This window comes from Sipha flava, unplaced genomic scaffold (genome assembly GCF_003268045.1).
Source record: "Sipha flava isolate LNK unplaced genomic scaffold, YSA_version1 281_pilon_pilon, whole genome shotgun sequence".
Lineage (NCBI taxonomy): Eukaryota > Metazoa > Arthropoda > Insecta > Hemiptera > Aphididae > Sipha > Sipha flava.
In genome coordinates this window covers 211,968-232,210 of record NW_020272948.1, presented here as the reverse complement: position 1 = coordinate 232,210, position 20,243 = coordinate 211,968, and the positions used below count along the sequence as shown (strand labels likewise).

Sequence of the window (20,243 nt, the reverse complement as noted above, 5' to 3'; positions counted from 1 at the left end):
GTGCGCCTGGAGAATGATGATATTTTAGACAAGAAAATTCATAGAATTTAATTTTTATTTTGCCGTCATAAATTTTATTTTATTTATATAACACACAGTGATGTTCTCATCAATTTTGTTAAGAGTGTACTACGCTAAAGAATGTCTAAATAAGGACATTTTTTTTATTTAGACAGTGTCAGTAGGTTTAAATATTAACAACAAATTGAAATATATACATTTTAATTTTTTACAGAAATAGAATTAAAATTATTTATATAGCAACATAATAAATATATATTATACCATCAATAATTACTTTATACTAATACACTAATCGTCTGAGAGAAAACTGAATGTTTATTACAAAATAAGGCCAAAATTAAAATCCGCGAAGTGCTTGCGATTTGAGAGTATACACGTGAATTTTTAAAATAACATTGACAGTATACGGCGTACATAGTATACCTTATGAGGAGCGTAGTCGGTGGTTGGTTTTGGGGGTTCAAATCACTCTCAAATAGACTTTCTTAATTTTTTAACTTAATTTTTTTTTATAAAATAAAAACACACATTATATTACACAGTTTCGGTGATTAAATTATAATTATTTTCTTACATTATATATATATACTAGCATAATTAATGAATTTTATAAGGTTAATTCTTAAAATGTGTTTTTAATATTTGATAATTAATATACATTACGGTTATTTATAAATACATTTATACAGGTTTTACCTACTTATTTTAATAATCTAGTAGTAAATTTTATACTGTCGTTAAAAATTAAAACCACTTCTAAAACAAAATCCTGGGCACGTCCCTGTGCTCTATAAGAACATCAGTGATGATACATAATTCATAAAAGAAAATGCAGAAGATGCAACAATTGTTATAAGGCGTAAGAATTTACACCGGCATTGTAAAAAACAGCAAATAACTTCATAAATGCATTATTTGTATATATACATTAAGCGTAAGACATACTACATATCATACATTTGTACATGACATGGATAACATTTTTTATTATGCCGTCGGCTAAATCCAATCATCCTAGATATTCTTAGATTGGCCTTTAAATAAAAAGAATAAAAAATGTAGGTTCGTATTGAACCTTGAAATGTCAATTTACATCAAATCACAAGATATTATTTTGTATGGAACAAGTATTATATTGTTTTCGCATAGTTTGTAAGCGTAAGCTATTGTAATATATTATATGTAAGACATTATATGGAGTTTACGGTAAATAATTATAGCTCCCGATGTGATACAAGGAAGATTTTGTCCTTCAAACTTCCTTTTATACATATTTGAATTTCTTTATTTAAGTTATAAATGTATATTTTTTTTTATCATACTTTACTAGCACCTAATTACATATTAATGTGTTTTATGGTTAAACAATATTATAAAAATACTCGCATTAATTTTTATTATTTTTACTTGATGGTTAGGTTAGTTTGATGGTTTATTACGGATTGAATCTAATTGTAATGATTTCGAAAAATTCAATAAAAAAATTTATACATCGTAAATCAGTTAAGATTGAGTGAGACACATGTGCATGAAGTTAAATCAATCAAACTAAATCAAGCTAGAGATTCCAAATCTTCATAGACATTTTGCAATTAATTTGCTATAATTTGCTATATAGTTTTCAGAATTTGCATGCCCGTGGTTTTTCCAAGAAAACATTTTTGACTTGGTAAACTTGGTATACTTAAATCACGCCTGTATAACTTCAACAGATGTTAAGAATTTAAAAAAAGCCTTAGTGGTTTAGTGTAATAAATGTGGAGATATGAAGAAAATGTAATACTTAAATATGAGTGTTAATATTTACAAAAATATATATATTTTAGATTCATAGAATATTTCCCGTTGTATGATGCTGAAAATATTTGGATATTTAGTATAACAATAATTTATTTATTACAATAAATTGTATTTATATCTATACATTTATAATATTATATTATATATATATTATATTATAATATAATATGGTACTCATAATATATCAGAATCAGTGCTGCAATAACCGTGTATATTGCTTGTATCAAACACACGGGTTCATAGCTCCAGCCTATAATAGGGCCCAATGATAATATTTGAAAAATATGTAAAAAGCAAGAAAATAAAACCATTTTGTAATAATAATTATTCATGGAGATTAAACAATAATTAATTGATTTTGTTTTTTACACATTGTTGTACATCAATGATTCTTTGACGGTCTGTATAATCGTAATTTAAAATAATTTGGTTATAATTGATTAAATTAGTGGTTCTCAAACTATGCTCCGTGGAGCCCTAGGGCTCTAAGAAAGAAGTTTAGGGGCATATCTAAATTAATTAAATTTAAATATTATTATATTTCTTAGTTATCAAGTAAAAACACTTGTATGATTACAATTTTATATATACCTTCTCATCCGATTAAAGTGTTTTAGATTAATTTGGAGAGTACTAGGTTTTTAAGTCTTGGAGCACTTTTTCTGGTCAAAATTGTATACACAAATTAAATCAATCCTTTTGCAATTCAAATACATTCCACTTTTACTCAGAATTTGAAAATGTTAAATAGAAAAGTAAATGAAAACACTCAATAATTTTATAACACACTGTGTATATAATATATTAATTTTAAATTCATTCTGAAAGACTAAAAAATGTTTTTATTAAGATTTAATGTAAAACGTTTTGAAGAAAACAAACTCATAATTTACAAATAATTCCTATTATGCCTCCCCCCCGTTTTCAAAAAGTTTTAATATTAGAATTAATTTAAGTATCATTTTTGATGTCTTCTTTCTATATTTTTTCCATTAAATCTGAAGTAAATTTAGTTTTGTTAAAAAAGCCAATATTACTTTTTAACTATAGTAATACTTTATGATAGAATTCCTAGTTATTTTTTAACTTCGTTTTAGAATTAAATCATACAAAATCTTTAAAAATTATCCTATATTCAAGCAATAAATTAAATTATAGATTGTTTAATACTATTTTCCTTATTACATTTTTTTTTCATCATAAATCATTAACAAACATACTCAAACAATTTAGTTTTTTAAATATTTCTTATATTTATTTAAAATTAACTTAAAATAATTATTAAAAAAAAAAATTTTAGATTTTCACATATATAGTTAAATGTGGATTTATATGAATTCTTTCAGGATTTGAAATTTTTTGAATTTTTTTTAATTAAATCATTATGTATTTCCCAACATCTATCTGATCGTCTTACATACGCGATATAATAGACTCATATTCAATTATTCCTCGGAGAATATACCTAAAATAAACAAATTAAACATTTAATATAATTATTTGTGAATAAGCTGAACATTGATGTTTTAATAATTTAATTTATTTTATAAATTCTTAATAGGTAGCTGTAATTTATAAAACAATAATATATTTATAAATATTATAAGAATTAAGATGCAATATTAAACTTACTTATCAGAACGATCACATAAAATAATTTAACGAAAATTGATATCCATCAGCTACCATATCAGTTTCAATAAATAAATGATTTTCAATTACTCTTGTAGATGTTATTATTCCATCGCAGTTATTTTCAACGGGTGTATAGTGTAATTCTGATAAATATTGATTCAGAGCATTTTGAAAATTGGAAAAATCATGCTTCATTTTCAATATAATTGTTGGACTGCAAATTTTCCTTCTATTATTCTTGCATTCTGTTTTTGGACATTCAATACTTTCGATGGCAGAAGGTGCAGTTTTTAATAAATAAATTATAATAAATGAAACATTATACCTTGAATCAATTAATTTTACATTTGTAACATTTTTTTCTTGATGAAAAATTCGTTAAAGTAGTAAAACTCTCGTATTTAAACGATTATCTTAATTTCCAGAAAAATCATAGTTGTACAAATTCTGAAAACTACATAGCAAATTATAGCAAATTAATTGCAAAATGCCTGTAAAGGTTTGGAGTCACTAGCTTGATTTAAGGGGCCAACTTCACGCACATGTGAGACATCAGTCCATAATTTATGTTTCATTGTTATTTAGACTCAAATCGAAGAGGATCAAAGATTTATGAAGTATAAATCTATAGTACCCAGTTGTATTATTAAATACATAATACATTATTTAAGTATTAAGAATTCTATAAACTATGCAAAGTAATTAATACTTAATTTGTCTCTTTTAAAATAGTTGTTTTATTGATTCGTACGCACTGAATACAGAGAAACGTTGAATAATAAACGGCTAATAAATATCGACCAAATGTATTTAGTCGAAATCAAAATACTTGCTGGGGATATCAAAAATAATTAATCAAAAACATCATGATTACTCGTAAGAGATTTGATCATTTGACTTATATATTTTCATAGGAATTATAGTAAATTACTCGGGTGGAAAATAGGTGTCTTTGTTATAGGTATCTGTAGAATAACTATTGTGAACACAATGATACCTGAAATATTAATAAAAATAAATGTTTACAGTCAATTGATCATGATAATATAAAAAAGATGATTTTTTGAAAAACGATAACAATATATTATAATACGTTCTGTGAGTTGGCACAATATTACGTTTAATATTATAAGTATAACATAGATACGTAGAATAAAATTTTAAAAAACTATCAACGAGCACCATCGCAAAGTATTGTTGTAATGGAAAAAATATCGTTGTAATATACAGGTACAAAGATATTATGAAAATAAATAGGTAAACTATATAACAGCATATTGTATATATACATGAATACATATGCATATGTACCCACGAATCTTTATACATTGACAATGTATGTTCATTCAATTTTTTACAGACTACCGGTTATACTACATAATTCTATATCGATTCCCATGAATGGTTTATCGAGTAAATATTAATACTACAAATAAAGCGACACAGGTATATGTATGATATATTCTTTGTTCGTTCTGTATTTTTCATCTTTTTTTCTTCAAAACTTTTCCTTTTCATTTCGTACTGCCAGTGGTAATTTACGGATAATAATATTTGTCAAGTATAGCTTTTAGGTATAGAATATGGTCAAAGCTCGAATTGGGGAAAATTAATTTAGAAGACATTATTAAAAATAAAAAAAATTAAATTTAAAATAAAAAGAGCGCGAACAGTATTCGTTTTTTACAAAAAAAAAAAAAAAAAACGTGGCCATACTTTATGGTTTAAACAAAAATAAAAAAATTGGATTCTCAGACTTTCGGTGACCTTTTTCCAATTTGATTATTGTACATTTCATGTACTAGGTGTGCAATATAGCAAAAAGATAACGCGTGAATTTAAAGGGATTTTTTCTTTTATCTTTTATCATTACACACCATCGTGCTTAGATTTTCCTAAAGGTCCACATCAACGACTGTGGCAGTCTTGAAACACGTATCGTGCATCTACACATACACACACCAACTAGGGGCGACTCCAGGAGGGAGGCTAAGAGCCGCCCCCCCAAAACCGTACTGTATTTATAAAAAAATTTATATTGTTAACAAAAATGCATATTATAATATGGACTATCATACGACACGCACAAGTACTCGTATGTAGATAGAGTCAAGAGGTATGACGGTTGAAAGGAGTTTCTCCACACTTCGGAGACTAAAAACCTGGCTTTGTTCAAGCATGACTATCAGCATTATGTCTAATTAATGTATATTATAAAGTACATATTCTAGATCAAATAGATCATATTATTGATATTTTTGTCAATTTTAAAAATAGACGACTTGAATTTGTGTTGTGAAAATTGTTGTTTTCTTTTTGTTATAAGATTTTGTAATATTATAACTTTCCCCCTCCCCTCCCTAACCATGGCTTTGGAATCGCTCCTGATTCCTACACATGTAGTATGCGATTACGCATACAATATACGTTATAAATATATACGTATTGGCAGTGTTGTATATAAGGGGAGGGAAATGATCAAATGCTTGCCCCAGGCGCTGTTAATATAAAGGTGCTTTTAAGCTTATAAAAAATAAAAAAAGTCATGTACCTACCCCGTACTTTCACTTATGTAAAGGTGCTACATTTTTATTAGCAACAGGTGTCAAATTTTCTAAATTCGGCACTGCGTATTGGTGTGTAATATAAATTCATTGGATCATTTTTACACATAATTCACTGCCCATAGCAAACCGTGAACTGAAAAACTTTTTTAGGTAGTTATAGATAAGCTTAAGTGTAAATTATTAACGCTAACAAACCGTGGACTTGATGACAATATTATCACAGGATAATTTATTAATGTCAAAGTTATCCCTTAAAATTAATTTTATTATAATATACACTAGTAGATTATATGAATCATAATTATTATAATCGCATATATCTATACATTAATTATAAGTTTAGTTAAATTAAAACTAGAAAAAACAACGTTAGATAAGTCATAATGAACCCTCACGCGATCATGCTCAGTGGGGTCCATTATTCATTTGAAATAAAAAAAAAATAAAATAAATAAATAATAATATACACCAACCGTGTAGTGTAGTGCTCACAAGTTCATTTGAAAATGTAATAAAGGTGATCCAACCTTTTGTAGTTGGCGGGCCAATTTACACTTTCATAAAAACTCTAAGGGCTGCCAAAAAATAAAAAAATTAAATAATATTATTATCCAGTAAAACCTGCAGTCAATAATCGCCGCCTAATAATGATTATAATAATAATAATTTCTACGATCTCCCACCATTAGTAATTAAGTTCGCTGTGGCTGCTATAAAAACACGATACCTACATACATACGTAGTGATCTGAATTCAATTATAGTTTTGGACATAACTCATTGCACGTATACCTTCTTTTTATAGTAAAAAATATAAAAATTATACAATCATTTAACGATTTTGTTTTAATATTATTGTGACTTTTTTTTGAATATAAGTTTTCTATGGAGGAGAGCCAAAAAAAAGGCTTTGGGGGCACGGGCTGTGGCCCGTGGGCCGTGAGATGAACCACCCTGATGTAATACACTCGGCGTTTCACTGGATTGACCAAGGCTCGACAAGTTAATGATATTTTTAACTCATTTAAGTTAGATTAATTGAGTTCATATTCGATTAAGTTAATTCATATGAGAATTACATAAATTAAGTTAAAAAATATCGTTAACTTAACTTCAATCAATAATTTAATTAAATTTATCAGTAATAAAATAATATAAGTTAATAAGTTAAATCAACTTAACTTTTAACTTATTAACTCGTTTATGCCCATGCTTGGAATTCACAGTGGTACGACAATATTATTGAGGTAATGATAATAACGAGGCGTCTATACATATCCTACACAAGTATGTGTATAGCTAACTAAGTACATTTGTCGAACGATTTATGATCCAAAGCTGTATGTGCCTGTATGTGTCTATACAGCTACAGTGTTATTATCATATTATAATTTATTATTATTATGACACGGTGAGTGTCTATTGAAATCGAATCAATACAATATAATATAAATAGCCTCGCGGGAAGACACGAACTTGTGCGCTTTTACACGTGTGGTGTATTTTATACTTATGTTATGCATTTTAAACGTTTCAAATAATAACTTTTGTCAGTGACGAGAAAAAAAAAAAGCTTTCTCTCTGTAGATCCGTATTAAGGCCCAGGTGCGTTGAAGTTCGACAAGTTTGATTTCCAACCTTATATACCTTTTTAGTAATGTATATATTGACGTATGGGCACGTTAACATCTACCAAAAGGAATCATAAGTCATGTACATAATATTTCAATGCATTATTAAGTCCCATGACTGCTCGATTTATTGTTTTACTGGCGTAATTTGCGAATACATGTGGGCTAGCCTTAGGTAATGTGAAGGCGGTAAGACGAAATGCGATTCTTAAACAAATAATACATCCCTTCCCATATACTTACTCACATACACACACACGCACGCGCACACACACACACACACACACACACACACACACACACACACACACACACTCACACATAATACTTATTAAATGAGCGTATAAAAGATAAGCAAACAGCTTTTTTCTAATAATTCTTTTTTATTATACTTTTGAAACTTCGTATCTTTGTACAGAGCCGTATGCAGACCCCGCTCCACCAATATTAATTTGAAACATTTATATATGTTTGATCGATTCTCGACGCCAAAAATATTTCAAGTATGCCGAACGTTCCGGTGACAAGGTCGGCCTTGTCATCTAATTTAACCCAAAGGACATTTAGGTTGAAAACGATTAATACAAAGTCAATCCGTTTGAAATATTTTCATTTCGTGCCGAAAGAATTCGATTCTTAGTCAGCACATGGTGGCCGTGCAGACCGCGATATAATTAATTGGAGCGCAAAAAAAAAAAAAAATCAGATGCATGACGACGTATCTTGCCGAGTTCTATAGCCTTGTCTTGCAATAATTATTTCAATAAGATTTATCCAACGAGCACAGTATAGAATCGAACGTTATGTGTGTAAAATAACACATTAAAACACAATCTGGTTTATAACTGCATCAGACACTACCCATAAATGACTTGAACAATTTATCAGTTATTAATAACCATATAATATTTTAACCATTGTTTCATCCCGAGTAAACAATAGTACGTCGTCTGTACGAAGGGTATTTGAAAATGAAATAGTATTTACCTATATATACTATTGTATAGGAAAAATTGAAAACGTTTCATAAATATTATTCAATCATCTCTCCTGTTTTGGTGTACGTTATGTTTTTATATGTGTCCTATGTTTCTAAAACAATAATATTCGGCGGTAGTTTGAACATTTTTAAATAAACAAGGATCTTTTCAACATTTATCCAATACATCAATGTAAGTTGGTGTATACATTTTTAAAACGTCGATAGTTATCTAGAAAAAGTAACACGTGTAAATATATCAATACATTTTTGTTAAAATAATTATTTATTTAAATATTATTTAATTTATTATTATTATTTTATATATTTAAATAAATGTTTATCTTTAAAATTGCTTTAATCAAATCGTATACGTACAATGACCTCCGTTGGCCATCAAATTCTAATTAGAAACATACTAATACATTGAAGTTATTTCTTTTATTTCTGTACAAATGTCTACACTTCTATATAATATTGGACAGTTTTGTTTAATAAATAAACTTAATCTCCTTTATCGAACGTAATTTATGGTCATAGTTCTTTAGTATTAATTCGTTTTACAATGATTTTTCTTAGTCACTATAAGTTTATATCCAAGTTTTCTCATGCTTGTGGTATGTGAAATACATAGCAAACATTTAATTTAGGTTTTCGATCATGAATATTATTATACGTATTTAATCTTTTTTTGTTAAAAATCATTATAAAATTGTTTATATTTTAAAAAAATGCATATACTTGTATTATCTAATGTAGAACTAACTTCCTATTTAAAAATGCTGCATACATAATATATATTAATGTGCATGGATAGGACTATGTAATTCAAGGAAATTAAATAAGTTTTTTTAATGATAATTTGATACAACTTAATACGGAAAAAATTTAAATCATGTTTCATTGTAACCGAATTAAAAGTTTTATTTTGTAATTTATAGTCTTATTATTAGTATTATAAGTATGGTTTTATCTTATAAATAAATACTGGGTTTTAAATGTTTTTGTGAAAACTATAAATATGTATGATATTTTTTTAAATAATTAAATTTTTTATAAATACTGAGTGTCCTATATGAGGATAATATCCGAAAATATTTCAATATAATATTTAATATAATTAGTGTTTTACTGTCGGACAAGTGTGCTGAAGATAAGATATTATCAAATTTATTTCCTTGTTAATTGTTGCCTGTTAACATTTATCGAAAAAAATTAAATCACGACTTAATATTAATTCTGTGGTAGTCGTTTGTCAACATTTTAGAAAATGAATTCTACAGTAATTACTATTTTGAAATTTAATATAAGTAATTAGATAAACATTTTAATACAACATTTATATTTATTTTTAAAAATTAATACATTTAGTTAACCATCATGGGGAGTTAGAGAAACAATAACGGAATTTGATTATATAGATATACACGAGTACAGGTGATATCGTGATTAGTATATCCTTATATAGGACACTCGATATCATGTAGAACTACGAACTTATATGAATATATTAATATTTTATTGTTTACTACAGTGAGTTGTAGTTATACTATTACGAGTATTTTAGTTTATTATATGCATTTTAAAAATGTTCACAATGTTAAAAATTACTGTTAAAATTTGAAATGGACTATAAGATTTTCAATGATATTAAAAAATTGTAAGGATTACACATCTAAGTATGAGTTATTGTTTCGGAGTTGTAAAACATATTTAACGAGCTTCACAGAATGTAAGTATTACATGTGTATTTGACTATGCACAACATGCGTAAACATAACTATCGTTTATGTTATACATGCATCGGAGGATAGGCGCTGAATTATGTGGAGGTGCTCGTGTACACAAATCATTTTGAAAGAAAAATAAACGATTTTTATCGTTTCGTCGTGTGTAACGTGGCTGCGGCCCGGTGCACATAATTGGCGAACGTAAGATGGATAACGTTCTCGCTTGAAGATTTATTGCTCCGGCCACAGTCATAGCACTCTCAGATCCATAGCACTGCTAGCAAGTAACGTACCTATACAAAGCGTGTATAATATGCAACGTGTAAACATGTAAATATTTAATGGTATAAATTATCTTGATATCGAAAATAGTCTTGTCGCCGTCACTCGCTGCTCGCCAATCTGACAATTGAAAAACCGAGTAAAAAGTCGTGACAACATGTCTCCACGGGGTTCCGTCGGGAGACAAGGATTCGGTCGATTCCTCGACAGTACTACAAGTTTAAAAGTAATAACAATGTAGGCATTTCAAATAAATAAATAAATAAATAAATAAATAAATAAATACGTGTGCTATATTGTAAAAGCCTGTGGATCTAATGACATATTCGTGGGTGTAGACTTTCGCTCTTCGCACACCTCGAACTTCGAAGGTGTATTATGTATAATTTAGATGAGAAACATCGTTTTTCTTCAAAAACTATGATATTTATGAAAATTACAAAAATTCGATTGAAATTTAAAAAAAAAAAAAATAGGTATTTAATGTTTGTATTTAACCAATATTTAAACAAATTTAAACCAATAGGCGAAATTATGGAGGGAGTACCTAGTTGAGCTTAGCACTCCTAAATTTGTTAATGTCAATTTATGGTACATTTAAATAGTAATTAGTAGGGCGCGGATTTTTATGTAATTACATATATTTATTGAATGTGAATTTCTCAATTCTAATTAAAAATAAGCACGTTTCATAATACCCTGAATAATATGAGACCTATTTTATTTTACATATTTTCACATATTTTGATGTAAATACATATTTTTAAATATTTAATTAATATTTACATATTTTCATACCATTTTAATACAGTTTTTATTTAATTTACAATTATTATATTGGAATTAAACGAAAGAAGATATTTCAAATCTTAAATCAGATACTACAACTGCTATTACTTCTGATATGTAAATTAATAACTTGTAAAATAATTTAGCAAATATTTCCCAAAAATTTTTTTTTTGGTTAAAATAATAAAATATTAGAAACATTGAATCTAACAATAGTTGAAAGTCTCGCGATAGTAGAAAATGCAGAAATTAAATGAAATTAAGTTCAAGTAGAATCTGGAGTTATAAAAAAAATTAATAAAACTACGTACTGGGTAATACGTTGGTTTACAAAAAAATTAAAACTATTTGATATAATCTTATTAATATAAATGAAAATATGTCAAATTATATTGAAGTAACACTATTCGATGTATGTGGTATGAAATATGCCCCATTAACCTCGGGTGACGTTGAATACAGCCTCAGCCGCTACGAGTTGACTTAGAAATCAACCGCCGTACATTAAAATTTGAAAATCTTTAAATGTACGTCTTATCCAATCGTTCCAAAGAAGACAACATTGAAGATGATTAAATGAATAATTATTAATTAATAATTAAAAATTAATGGAAAATACCGATTTTTTTTGTTATATATTTTACGTTTTTTAATACATATTTTAGCAAAAATAAGAACATAAATATTTACATATTTTGATTTTTTTATTACATATAAATCCGCGCCCTACTCATTACACATTATATATAGAAAAAAAAGGGTTTTTATTGTTTTATTTATCAATTTATAATATAAAAACAGATCATGCAACGAAACATTTGTATATAATTTTAATATAGAAATATTTAAATATTTACTGTATATTTTAGTAATTGTTGAATGGATATTATACAGGTATGCAGGTATCTATAACTATAAAGAAAAATTAAAAAAAGTAGAGGTGTTTCTGTAACTCAGTTTTTTTACTGAAATTGCGTCCTTGTGTAAACCACGTAAAAATTACCAAAGATTAAAAAGGTATGCCTAAAAATATATCTATATAACAAGCTAATATTTTTCTCAACGGAAAAGAAATTATATTATGTACTTTGAAACATACTCAATTTTTTTTTCTATATGATAAGAAACAATCAGTATTGTGTGTACATTAAGAACATGGTAAGAGAGAATGAATGGTTTTAATATCCGATTTACAAACGTACCTACTATCTTATATAATATTAAGGCTAAGCATTAACGAGTTAAAAAGTTAAAAGTTAACTAAATTTTTTTTAGAGTAACTTTTTACTTAATGAGTTTTTTTATTTATATAAAGACTATATATTTAAAATAAAATTTTGTGGTAAGAAAATTAATAACAACTATTATTATTTTTTACACAAAAGACAATTATTATCGGAAATATCAAATATTATTTATAATGATATATTTCAAATAATATGTTCTAAATTAATAATTATAGACCGTCGAACTGTTTCACACGATTTTTGGATTTCAATAAATATCAAAATAATCTATAAAAATTAAAGTACCTAATGGCTAATATAACTTACAAAATATGAATATGTACCATATGTGGAACGACTTATGAATAAGTATGTAACTTAGAGTATTAAGTTATTATAAGTTATATGTAGTAATTTATAATAATGTACAGATATTAAAGATTAAACAAAATTGGGGTAATCATTATAGAGAAAAAAGAAACATAATATATTTAAAGCAATAAAAAATTAAAGAAAAGCTCTAAAAAAAGAAGCAATAGCTTCTTTAAAGCAAAGAGCTGTATAGATCTTTCAGCTCAGCTTAAAAAAGCATTAAAAATCGGTTTTGAAAAAATAAAGTTAAAAAATTTTCGACATTTTGTAAACGACTATAAGGTGTTACAGTGAAAACTAAACTGTAATTCTGAGTAGATATTTTCCAGAGTAAGAGCATATTTTGTAATTATTGCCGTTTTAAGATAAATTAATCTATCATATACCATATGGTACGTGACAAACTGAACACAAAGGGAACAGTTGTCAAAAAAATGATTGAACAAGATTTGGAACACATAAAAATCAAATAAATTCTAAGTAGAATAAATTGAATTTGTAGCTGACATAGCTGACATAGACTCGAATAACGCTAATACTTAAAGTTTAATTAGTCCCGGTTTTCGACAAGCTTCGCGTGAACTTGACCCTTACCTTGACTGGTCGCACGCTGCGAACCGATAGTATCGGGACGCGTATATGCATATAGATTGTGGACGGTGGGTAAAGTCACGAATTTCGTCTACGTTTAAATACTAACGTATTATATAATATACGCGCTCGCGCGCGCGCGCGCGTTTGTATGATGTACATTGTGTAGTGAATGCAATGTGATATACATTTACTCAATGGCTGAAAGTATATTATTTTTTTTTATTACAATAAGAGCGTGAAAACGTGAAAAAAAAATAATACTAGTCGTCCATGAGATATGCGATCTTTTGTAAAATTAGAATGTTAATAATGATAATAATAGTAATAATAATAATAAAAATAGTTTTTACTATTATAATATTATAATTTTTATCACGTGTGAACGATAAATTTACCTCCGTCTCTTCGCAGCCCTACACGATTGTGCCTTGATGATGGACGATGAAAAAATATGTGTTCAAGGTGTCTCCGCACCAAGAATCCGAAGCCTATGGATGGTGTTCTGCAAACATCGGCCGAATAACTGTTTTCCTTGATTTTAATTATATATTTATCAGGACGCTTGTGCGTGGCACGTGCACCGCCGAATTATAAATTATTCATTTCGTTAATTAAATTATGCGCGGGAGAAAAAAACAAAACAGTCGAATGTTTAAAAGGTATAAATATATATATTAATTATATATACGATGGCTTTACAATGGAAAATCAGCAATTACCGTAAATTTGCATTAATTTCTAATATAACTCGTAATTACATGGTCGTCGGTTTGATGATATGTGTTAGCTTAAAGCAATATTTCTATCCCCTTGATTTTTATAGCCAGAAACATTACGACGTTGGAAAGCCTTAATTGCGTGTGTTCGCGTGATGACTCGAAACGCGATGCAGTAATACTGCGGGAACAGTAAGTCGTCTTACACTCTTCATATTCATCAATATATTATGTAAAAGAATATTAAACATGTATTTTGTCAATACTCGTATATTATGCAAAACGTATTGAAACATAGTTCAAACGTATTCAATACTTGACCAACGATTTCAGTTGAAATGCGAGATTGTTTTACAGTTTACACGAGGATATTGGTTATATATACATATAAATATAGGTAAATTCTACTCATGTACATATGTTGTAGTTAAACAGTATATAAATTATATACGCTGCTCAAAGTTGTATTGTAATTAGTTTAAAACGCTCAATAATTAATCGACAATAGAAGTGTTTAAGTGTACTTCGCGGCAATAATATAATGGTTGATGATCGGTAACAGAACCTTCGTAAGTTTATTTTTCCCATAGTCGTGCGTTTTCGATGGAAGCAGGTTTAACGGATTAGGCGGGAAATTTTTTTTTTTAAAATTGCATAAAAATCGTGAAATATTTTTACCAGCTGTTACTATATATAAAATACTCGTACCTATATAATATAATATAATATAATACAGTAGGTACTTAATCAATAAGACCACGGGGCTTGTCAATGTTCCGCTGCGAATGAAAATAAATATTATTAAGGTATAACATAGTATCTTATAACAGATGCATACTTGGAATGAAAATTTGACACAAAGGCATCGGAGTAATGAAGATATAAAGGAGAAATGAAAGTCTTCATTTCTACAAAAATTTGTTTGAAAATATTCGATGCATAAAAAGAGGTCACTATACTACTGGACATGCCCGTTGTGATTTAATTTAAAAGGGATACAATTTTTCAAAATAGAAATACAAGGGAAAATTATAGGTACTTATGTATATTAGCTTAAGTAAAAAATATTTTAATTCAATATAATCGAGTTTTTCAATCCATTGATATTTCCATTTCATAATGGTTTCCGCATCACAGTAGAATTTTTGAAATCATGTTTCTCCATGATAAATTGACAAACAATTTACTTTATAAAAATTGATTTTCGTTTTTGAGAAAATTACATTTTTTTGATTTTATATTTTCTTTTAATATGATATATTGCATAGAAATAAATTTCGATAAATATAATAGAATAAATACTATTTGTAATAAAATAAATCTATTAACGTCGATAATGACGATCACCAGTTTGGCGATTCGTTTGACAGACACGTTCATACATTTATACATACTATTCATATTATTCGTGATATTTGAGGACCTGGAAGTAACACAAATAATATACTGACCTTGTTAAGTCTAGTATTATCAAAGCTTTCACGGTCGCGTTAACGGCTACGGTTTATTCACGGTATCGTCATTGTATGTACCTATACTAAGTGTTTTCCAAAATTCAAAAAAATTTTAACAAACAAAAAATATATTATTTATACATTTAAAATGAGAAATAGAATAAAAGATAAAGCTACGTATATTGTTTATCAAATGTATTTTTTCAAGTAAATGACTAAATATTTAAAGCAAAAACCTTTTAAATAGCGTTGATATAGTCTACTTTAATTATTAAATTACAAGGAGCCACTTAATTTTATATTACGAGTGCTTATATAGATTTAAAAATACTATAAGATGTTTATGAATTATAATGGAAGTTTTAATAAAATTATAGCATATAACTGTTATCATGATGATCACACGATGGTTTGTCATACCACCAATACTTAACACCTAAACTCTCTATATATTTAATGGATACTATAATTTTTATAATAAGATCTTATAGACTTTTTGTGCGAACCATCGCTGTAGTTTTTGTTCATAAAAGTTACCGCAGAAATATATGAATTCGAAACGTAATTGAATAACGTTCACGCATGTTTGAAATGTATTATCTCGCTCACATATCGACGTCTCAGTTCAAAACTGCAATAACTCAAATCATGAAACTACTTGTTCTAAAATGAAATAAACAACCTCTAAAGGTGAATAATGTAACTAAAAGTTATCGCGTTATGGGATCAAAATCGTCGTAATTTTGAAAAAAATATCACATAGGTAGATAACAACCTAGATAATTCAATTTTGAATATTTTTGAGATATTGCAGTCTTGAATTGAGGCGTCGATGTGGGAAATCGTAAATGCGCTTATTTAGCATACTAATTTCAGAAAACTTTAATAGATGCAATAGGTGTGGGAATCGTAAACGTCAACAACCGTAAGAGACTTTAAGCGAAAACCACAGCAAGCGTATAACAAGCCATCGTGAGGTGTTGGCACGAGGTGCACACGATCGCGCGGACGGACCACGTCGCTTTGAAAATCAATCGGTCAAGGAAACCTTATTAAACCGTGTTCCGGGCATCTCGTCATCGGCGGCGGTGGCGGAGGTAGCGGTAGACGCGACACAACGCGACATGACGATCGCCGTGGCAACGAGACAAAAAACGATTGTCGGACGTACGTGTATCCTATTATTATGCACCGCGGAGATAAGGATGGACGACCGGTTGCGCGGATGTGTGTCAAAGTTCGAGACAGAACCGTTGGCGCGGCGCACATGATAACGCGTGGTTATTACCCAAACCGCGGTCAGCCCTAGAGCCGGGTAGAAATTCCGAGACAATGCTTCTCTAGGCACAGTAGTTGATCAGGCTTTTGGTCGGCTCGACGAGAAGTTCACGGTAACCGTTCGTAATTGTCGTCAAACGATATCGGAGCTCCGCGACGTGCGTTACGACCGACGGCGGATCAGAGGTGCGCGACGGACGAGGTTGAGATTTCGAAATCTCGTCAAACTCGAACGGGCCAACGATATGTACCAGCATAGACGTACACACGGGGGGTGCCGGGTATGCCCGGGCACCCCATGAAACATTGTAAAATGGGCTCTACATTCGACAAGAGTTCTGTATTTAACCGATGTTGCTCCAATTAATTTAAGTTTATTCTAAAATATTTGGTAAAAATTAAATGACGTCTAGTAATAAGAAAAATAAAACTAAATTTTCTAAACGTTCAAGCAAAAACTTATTATGATAGTATAACAGCTACAATTTACTACAAAAATAGATTCAAGGAAAACATATTGGGACTTGTAAACCACAATATTAAATACAAAATTTAAGTTATGTTTATTTAATTAATTATACATTATAACCTATAAATTTTACGCATTTTGTTAAGATAGGGTCCAAAATTATAATAGGCACCCCTGAAATATAGGTCTGCGCATACCTATGCGTACCAGGGGTGGGAAATTGGCGTCTATACTTTATCTTATTGATATAATAACGGTTATCTGGTATCAAATATTTTTAAATGTCTAAATGTCATATATATGTATACGTATAGCTTTTGAACGTAGCTGTTTGTACCGAACTATTCAACTATATCATTTTCTTCGTATCATTCGTGTCGTGCTGTCGTGTGTGTTGAATTTATTATTTCGGTGTTTATAAATGCTAATTAAAATTCATATTTTGATTCATTTTTTTTTCCTATGTTTTTTGTCTGCTGGATTTTAATTTTCTAAAAATTGGCCTTCTAGTAACTTTTAGTTGTTCATCCCTGATACGTACCAATGTAATATTTTACCGTTCTGGCACGGAGGTACGGACTGCTTGTCGCTGTTGACAACCCGGTACTGACAAGCCGCGTGGCGTGGGCGGTAAATTGATGAATTGTTTTCCAATAGAAAAGCGAACATACAATTATTATCGGCCGCTGTGTAATTTTGCGTACATACACCGGCGATTGCGTTCGCAACGTTTCATGCGCCCATCCGACGAATTCCAAACCGCATAATCGGAAGCATAGGCAGATATTTGGTCACATCCGGTGGGGGGGAGGGGGGCTTGACATTTTTGCTTTATCCATCAGCGTAAATAGACATTGTTAGACGCTTCAGCCTACTAATTAGTGGCTACTCCAATTTTATTCTAGTTTAAGAATCAAATATACATACATAGGTAATAGGAACATAAAAATATAAAATACTATATACAGCTACTCATTTTAATTTATAATTTAATTGTATAAACATATTCCTTTATTTCCTTTATTACCTACAAAGTATGGTTTTCCCAATAATGATAGTCCGTAAATATTCCAGACCATTCTCGTATACGAACAAAATAAAATAAAAATTATAAATATCAAATATTAAAATACACGATTTATTTTAAAGGCTGGTGTGGTTTGGTTAAGTCCAGCGGGGCTTAAGCTCACCCCAAGTCCTCCCCAATATCCGTCTATAATCGGAAGCTACGTTTTACGGAAAACCAAGTTACTGACCACGTCGGTCCATGTGATTATTACAATTCTGAATCGTTAATTTTTACGCTCACTTAAATAACGTTGTACATCGAAGCGCGTAAAAGATTACACACGTTATACGTTCGACACTCTTATGCACAACATTGGGTGCAAAAAAAATTTCTCCCCAAACGGAACTAATGAGAAAAATTATGAGTAAATTTACTGTGAGTAAAAATACCTTATATTTAATACTCGCGCTCTGACGTATATTCTATAGGGTTAAACAATGACTAGTAATATACTAGTAAGCGTTTCAAAACGGGTAGCTATTTAAATTACGTTATGCGTGCGACGCGTGTACTATTACAGATAACGGATAAAGGGCTTCGGTCGAGGTGGGATGCAAATCTGGGACCATGGTTAGATAGTTCTTATTAAATGGAAAGAAAAACTTGTAGTTATAAACTATGATGACTAAATACATGTAAATATTTTGCAATCATCTTGCAAACTGGCGACTGATTCTTAACCGTAACGGGTAGGTATCGGATAAGTAATAGTGCCCGCGGAGTCGGACAACCGCAGTCTTCACGTTCTGGGCGACGAACTATAGTCTAAAAAGAACTGCACGAGTACTTGTTCTTGGAAATCGGTATTTTGAGCCCCTTTACCTAACCTACCGGACAAACAGTGACCGACGGGGGGTTGATGGATCAACACTAAGCACCCGACATCGTCGGGGTAGATTTGCCCTTACCGGTACCCTCGGGAAAAGTCGTGTAATCTAGGGATACCGCACGTGCACGATGTTACACGCGCCGCAGCCACCCACGGCAATCGTAACGCGGTACAGTACCTGAGCAGTTTGTCCTGCATCTTGACTTTGCCCAACACGGTCATGTCGGACTTGGCGATGTCGGCGTACGTCTGCTCCTCTTCGATGCTCATGTTCACCATTGCTTTGGCCATGTGCAACGTGCCCTCGTCCATATTGCCTACTCGAGTCGGATCGGCTTTAACAAACACCGTTAGTCAAGAATACGAACACACCGCGAAGTACGCGAGTGCACGCGCGCGTCCGTACACAGGACGGTTGAATAATATTACCGTTACCACGGTTGGTAACACGCGTATGGTACCGTGTCGGTGCGCGGCGCGGAAAAGCTGCGAACAGAAACCGGTGACCAGAAACCGCGATTGGCGTGACGGTGGAAATCCGTCACTGTCAGATACCGGGTAGCAACTGACCGGCGGCGGCGGCGGCGGTGGCGTTGGCGGTGGCGGCAGCGGCTGCGTTGCAATACCGCCGTAAGCCGGTACAGAATCCGCCGCCGCCGCTTGTTTTGATGAAAGACCGTTCAAGGTGTTCGTCGCCTATTGTTGTTCCGCCGCCGTTGTGTTGCCGGTCGTGTGATTCGCACAGATGGCGCTAAAGTAACTGTTTCGAAGGAAAAAAATAATTCACTAAACGTTTCAAG

At 30.2% G+C, this 20,243-nt stretch overlaps 1 protein-coding gene across 1 annotated transcript in view; it reads right to left on the bottom strand.

Moving 5' to 3' along the window:
• The window catches only part of LOC112685542 (NAD kinase-like), a 97,434-nt gene extending 77,455 nt beyond the window's left edge, over positions 1–19,979 (bottom strand). The window contains exon 1 of the mRNA XM_025557460.1: positions 19,622–19,979. Within this exon, the coding sequence (XP_025413245.1) occupies positions 19,622–19,755 (134 nt within the window). The 5' untranslated portion in view covers positions 19,756–19,979. The remainder of the gene's footprint in view (positions 1–19,621) is intronic.
• Positions 19,980–20,243: the final 264 nt, after the last annotated feature.